Source organism: Arctopsyche grandis, chromosome 7 (assembly GCF_051622035.1).
Source record: "Arctopsyche grandis isolate Sample6627 chromosome 7, ASM5162203v2, whole genome shotgun sequence".
Classification (NCBI taxonomy): Eukaryota; Metazoa; Arthropoda; class Insecta; order Trichoptera; family Hydropsychidae; genus Arctopsyche; species Arctopsyche grandis.
Window position 1 is genome coordinate 23,023,808 of NC_135361.1, and position 6,947 is coordinate 23,030,754.

The 6,947-nt window shown below is 43.3% G+C and overlaps 1 protein-coding gene across 1 annotated transcript; it reads right to left on the minus strand.

Moving 5' to 3' along the window:
* Positions 1 to 5,379: 5,379 nt before the first annotated feature.
* Positions 5,380 to 6,327, minus strand: LOC143914110 (uncharacterized). Its single transcript, XM_077434201.1, has one exon. It carries the CDS (start codon positions 6,325 to 6,327, stop codon positions 5,380 to 5,382), a length of 948 nt encoding a protein of 315 aa, XP_077290327.1.
* Positions 6,328 to 6,947: the final 620 nt, after the last annotated feature.

Consider the following 6,947-nt stretch of genomic DNA (forward strand, 5'->3'; position numbering starts at 1 on the left):
CTAACCAAAGTTCATATGACAATTTATTTATCAAAGATACATTATTAATAACAGATATTTCATTATTAGTATTTATTTATTTATTTATTTTATTTATTTTATTTATTTTATTTATTTTATTTATTTTATTTATTTTATTTATTTTATTTATTTTATTTATTTTATTAATTGAAAAATCAACAGACAGGATGTAGTATTAGAAGTTTGTTTGTAATGTTGATTTATCGTCTGAGCTGTCATTGAAATATAATGTAGCATAATCATGTAATGGTCGGTAATTGAAGTTTTTATAATTCCCGAGTTTATATTATTTATATCTTTTATATTTGTGAAAATATGATCGATGCACGATGGACGTTGCCCATTTATGTTTCTAGTGTAAGAGTAAATACATGGTACAAAATTTAATTCCGCCATCATGTTTAGGTAGTTATCTTTGTTCTTCGATGTGTAATCGTGCGATATATTTAAATTTATGTCACCTAAAATTATTGCATTTGCGTTTTTAAATTTTAATAATATTTGTCTTAGTTCTTCTATAAACAAACAGACAGTAGATGATTGCGTTCTATATATAGGGATAATATCATTTTTTTTGTTATAATACTTATGTACAGACTCCAGGGATGTTCAACTCGAGAGCACCCCGGAAGTCGTTTTTCTGAGATAGCTAGTGGTAAGCTTGGGCGGGGCTGGTTTCCTCAAGGTGCCTTCCTTCGTCGTCGGTGGTCTGGTCTCTGCTGATGTCGGCTGCTCTGCTATGTCCCTTTCTCCTTCGTAATGTGCGTGGGATGCGTGATGTGGAAAAAGGGAGGAAATTGTATAATAATAAAAACAGGTTGTAATTCTGTTTGTATGGTGACTGTATTTTATATATGTATAAATACAGAGAATAAGCAGGGGGGGGGGGGGAGTCCGTCGTGAAATTAGCGCGCACGTGTTCGAGAGGTTATGATAACTTCACTCCTCACGTGACTACGTGATCTGACTTCGACGAAGAAAGACCAGGATTTCCTCACTTCTCACCGGACGTATACTGAAGCTGTACTTCCAGTATCGTCTGCCGATCCAGGCTGAGCTGATCGGGACTCGGTGGTGGGAACAAACTCGGTAGCGAACAGAGATGTTCACTCGACCGAAGCAGAAAACGAATAGGAGGCGGGGACGCGCGCTCGGCGCCGATCTCCCTCCAAAACGGCTCCTTTGGTCGTAACGCCACGAAAGCTGACCATGAAGACTTGGTCGGAACATACTCCCCCCGTTGGAAGTCAGAGGATCGAATTCCAAAACAAACAAGAATTAATGGTGCACAAGCGACTAATGAAATACACAAAAACCAAGCAAATAAGCAAAAAAATAACAACAAAATAAAAAACAACACAACAAAATAACCCAGTCAGCAAACAAAATAACATTAGTCCACCGTCAGTTTCCCATCCTACATAAGCAGCTGACTAAGCCGGCAAGAAACAAACAAAAAATAGACAAACAAACAACCAAAACACCAACAAATAACCAACACCAATGCTAGGTAACAATATTGTTCAACCGTTATATGTCCCAATCTATCCTGATAGCTCCATTACAAAGCACCAATCAAACCAACAAGAGAAGCATAAAAGAAAAGCAACTCAAAAACTTAAGTTAAAACACATAAACTGAATCCACAACACAGATACAAACAACGCGCCAACTTTAATGTGGGACGTTATGAACGTTCGCCACACCGTTGCACAAATTCACTGAGTGCTGCTCGACTGGCAGTCGAGCTACTCGCCGGACTGCTCGCTTGGTGTTGCTGATGGAGGAGTAGTAGGACCTACTCCTGTGCCCCTGTCTGCCAGGGGCCGCTGCTGCATGTGCTGGTGTGGTAGCACCCTCGCTCCGGGTTGATCGACCAGATCCTCCTGCTGTTGCGCAACTAGTGGTGCGCCAACTAGGAACTGGCCAGGAGTTATGGGAGCTGGGTTGGGAAGGTCGAAAGATGTGAGGGTTAAAGGGCGCGGGTACATTGCGCTTCGGCAAGCGGAATCTTCGTTCCGCGTAAATACGCGATTCGTCCAGGGGACGCGTAACTGTCTTGACTGGACGTCTCGCGCCAAAACAAGATAACGGATCACGACCCGTTGTGTGATGGCAATTCCGAGAATCGCTTGAAACTGTGGGCGCTTCTAGAGAGCCGCCCAATATCCAGCCGAAAGCTGTATTCATCATCGCGATGCGTCCTCCTCTGTCACCGCGTGACTTGGAGGGAACTAAAATGGTACGTTTGCCATTGCGTAACATCGCATGATAGGCGTCGCTGCCTATCACCATATCCACTGTACCGGGAATATCGAATGACGGATCGGCAAGGGGGAGATGAAGCGGCAAATGGCTCCGAATCTCGGACACGTTGCGCGATGGAAGTTGATTCGCGATCTCGGGCATGATTGCGCAATCGAGATCAACACTGGAGCCCTGATTGGGGATGCGCGGTAGAATTCGAATTACCGCGCCACTAGTAATGGACGTCCTATTTGAACCTATTCCTACCAGGTTGACGTCCATCCTTTTCGACTTTAAGGCGAGTCGCCTTCTTAAGTCTTCAGAGATGAGGTTGAGTTCGGAGCCGTTATCTAACAATGCTCGAACCTTGTGCGAACGCCCATCTCCGCCGCGAACTTGTACTTCCACGGTGGATAACAGGAGAGTTCGGGCGTGAGAAGGCGATACGCGTCTCACCGAGTGTAAAACCAACGATGATTTTACGGGTTTGGCGTTCTCTGATTTCTTGGGGCTCCGATAATGTTTGGCCTTATTTGAAGGCGAAGTTTGGTATGGAGTTGAGTCATGTAACATGGTGTGATGGGCATGACCGCATTTGAAGCATCTCTGCTTTGTTTGGCACGCGTGAACTATGTGCCCTGGCCTCAAGCAGTTGAGACATAGTCGACGTTTTATGGCGTTCGACCTACGCTCATCACCGCTCATTTGGCGGAATGATGGACACGCTAGCAGAGAATGACTTCCGCTGCAACTGATGCAGGAGGGGCGTTCCCTCCTCACATGCAGAACTGCTGCATTCGGATTCGTAATGGTTCTTGGTCGAGGATTCGACTCGCCTTTTAAGACGAAGTCGGCATTTTCCATCGATTGGCACTGGCACGTTAGAAAATGCATTATTTTGCTAAACGTGCAGTCTTCATACTTGGGAGTCTGAAGCTCCCATTGCTGAAGTGTACTCCGGTCGAGTTTTCTGGTGATAAACATCACCAGAATCTCGTTCCAGGTCTCGACCCGGACGCCCAAGTTAACGAGCGCACGTACATGCATGTTGGCATCATCTATGAGACGACGCAGACTGACGTGATTGTTGCTCACGACTGGCTCGGCTTCAAGCAATGCCTGAAGGTGATACTGAACAACAATTTTTTTGTTGTTATAGCGTTGATCCAAAATGGACCACGCGCTCGTAAATGAATCTGAAGCTAATTCCAAGCCGTCAACTAAACGTTGGGGCTCTCCTTTTAGGCTTCCTAGTAAGTATTGGAACCGGGCGATTTGCGAACTCTCGCCGGCCATAGCGGCCAAGAAGCGTTGTGAAAAAAGCGGCCAATTTTGGACGTTGCCTTCGAAGGTGGGCAACTCCAAACGGGGCAATTTTATTGCCGAATTTGATTGCGGTACAGGTGACATTGTGAGGTTAGCGCCATCTAACGGTGAAGCGCTCAATTGCGGCTCACGCAAATTGATTGCTACGGTGCATCGCACGAAGGCGGCCATATGCTCCCTATCAAATAGGTCCACGACGGATTCGGAGGCCTGCGCCTCTTCTTGGTCCAGCTCGTTTATCTGAGCTTGGATCGCTTCGAATTCAGACAGTAATGGTCTGATTGTTTCGAGCCTGATTCTGAGCTCGAAGATGCTCAGATCGTCCCCCAATTGATTCGCGTTTCTCGTTAACCAAGCGCGAATTCTTTTCCGCGTATTTTTAAGCGTACTCAAAGACGCCATTATTGAAATGCGACGAAATCAAACAAAGGAAAAAATGGACGCGGGAAAAAACAAAATGGACGTTGACGACCAAAAAAAATAGCAACAACAACAGAAAAATGCTAATTACGACCAACCTGGATTCGACGACGTTGGAAGACCAGCTCTGAAGACATACGGAATCGAAGGACCAAATGTACAGACTCCAGGGATGTTCAACTCGAGAGCACCCCGGAAGTCGTTTTTCTGAGATAGCTAGTGGTAAGCTTGGGCGGGGCTGGTTTCCTCAAGGTGCCTTCCTTCGTCGTCGGTGGTCTGGTCTCTGCTGATGTCGGCTGCTCTGCTATGTCCCTTTCTCCTTCGTAATGTGCGTGGGATGCGTGATGTGGAAAAAGGGAGGAAATTGTATAATAATAAAAACAGGTTGTAATTCTGTTTGTATGGTGACTGTATTTTATATATGTATAAATACAGAGAATAAGCAGGGGGGGGGGGGGGGGAGTCCGTCGTGAAATTAGCGCGCACGTGTTCGAGAGGTTATGATAACTTCACTCCTCACGTGACTACGTGATCTGACTTCGACGAAGAAAGACCAGGATTTCCTCACTTCTCACCGGACGTATACTGAAGCTGTACTTCCAGTATCGTCTGCCGATCCAGGCTGAGCTGATCGGGACTCGGTGGTGGGAACAAACTCGGTAGCGAACAGAGATGTTCACTCGACCGAAGCGGAAAACGAATAGGAGGCGGGGACGCGCGCTCGGCGCCGATCTCCCTCCAAAACGGCTCCTTTGGTCGTAACGCCACGAAAGCTGACCATGAAGACTTGGTCGGAACAACTTAATTTGTACATGTAGGCAGTTTGTTCCATTTATATGAATTTCTTCCTCGCATAATATGTCACAATTATTTAATATGAACATAGCAATCCCACTGTTTTTATTTATACGGTTAGTAGTTGATACATAAGTATATCCCGGTATGTAGTACGTCACTTCACTATTTGAATGAGTTTCTGTTAATACTATGCATGCCGGCTTCTTGAGATCATTATTAATTGTTGTTAAAAATTCATCCATGTTCCGTTCTATGCTTCTAATGTTCATATGAAGAATTAAAGGACTGCAGTTGATGTCGTTTTGTTGGATATAGTATTCTTTGTAGCTATTATATATTTTTTCTATAATAATATTTTTTTTATCTAGTTCATTATATATGAAATCCGTCATTTTTTATTCGCAGTCAATTCTGACATTTGATAGTATACCCGCTCACATCGACCAAAACCAACCATCGTCATAACCGTCAGAATGGCAACAATACTACAATAACTAATTGATTTGCAAATGGTTATCAACCTTTGAAAAATTGATTTGACTAAATGTAAAATTTTAGATGATTGTTTCACTGGATATTTATTAGATCTCGTTCCGAGTATATAGCTGTGATCGGTGAGGTGTTGTTCTTCCGTACTAAGATTTTTGAGTGTTTCACCCAAACATATAAAAAATGTTTTTCCTTAGCCAGGGCCTTCACCTTTGTAAGTAGCATTTTGTTCGAAACGGTCAGGTGGTCATTTACAAAAATCCTTTTGTCATCGGAATAACCGAGATCCTTAGACGAAAGTGACTTTAAACGCCGTGCTGCTAGCATAAATTCTTCTTTAAGATGATAGTTATGAAAAGAGGCGGCAATCGGTTTAGAATTATTATTAATACGGGAAGGAACCCGCGCAACAAAGTTAATTTGATTAGGGGTTATGGGATAATTAATTTTCTTGCTCAGATTAACAATGGTGTCAATCAGATTTTCACTTTTAAAGAGTGGTACCCCTTTGATTTCAATATTATTTCTTCTTGACCATTGTTCCTTCTCATTTAATTTCTGTTCAAGGTGATCAATCTTGTTATGGATAGTTGCTGTCTCAAGGTTTGTTTTTTCTAGAGTATCTAACCTAGACTCTAGTTTATGTATCTTCTGTGTAAAATCATTTATTAAGGAATGGGCCATCTCCAAAGAGTTCTTCAAATCAGAAACATCAGATTTCAGGGATTTGATGTCATCCGACATTGATCTGAGAGGGGCTAAGTCCATCTTGATGCCTTGTATTTCAGCCAACAGAAGATCCATCGATACTGGGGTTGGGGAGCTCGACGCTGGGACGCTTCCGGGAGGGGTTGGAATAAAGCCCGTCTTGCATGAAGCACATTTCCACTGGAGCTGACGATCCCCTCCGAGTTTATTATAGCCCGCTTTGGTAATACCAGAACAAGGGAAATCAAATTTCAATTTACAGCCACTACATAGAACACCGTCTAAGCCTTCAGAATTACAACGCGCACACTTAAACATTGTGATATTGTGATAAAGCTAATATTCGATAAATAAAATAGAATTTGTAATTAATGGTTAAGAAACACTGGATTGATTGATTATAAACGAGAGGGCACGTACGCTCATTAGCAAGTCCCGATGAAATGGAGTCCGTATTCGAAATAAAAAGGAATCCAGAACCGGAAATGAAAAAGGAATCAAGATCTAGAACTGAAAAAGGAATCGGGAAACCGGATTTGATTCAGTAATCAGGATCTGGAACTGAAACACTAATCGGGATCCGGAACTGAAACAGTAATCGGGATCCGGAACAGAAACTAGATCCGGAATTGAAGCAAAAGTCGGGAACTGATACTGAAACCGGAATCCGGATCCGGAATGAATAAAGGAATAGGGAACTGGAACTGAAAAAATAATCAGGATCCGGAACTGAAAAAGGGATGGAAAACTGAAACTGAAAAAGGAATCTGGAACACAAAACGGAATCAGGATTCGGAACTGAAACAGTAATCGGGATCTGGACCTGAAACAGTAATCACCCCCTTGGGCTGCCGTACCAAAGGGGTGCCCCACCGGCCCCCTGGCCGCCACCCCCTCCCGCCCGTTTTATTTTAGTTAAATTTATATGAATATTCATT

Excerpts from the sequence above, each read along its gene's own strand:
- LOC143914110 (XM_077434201.1), bottom strand. The coding sequence starts at position 6,327 with ATGTTTAAGTGTGCGCGTTGTAATTCTGAAGGCTTAGACGGTGTTCTA.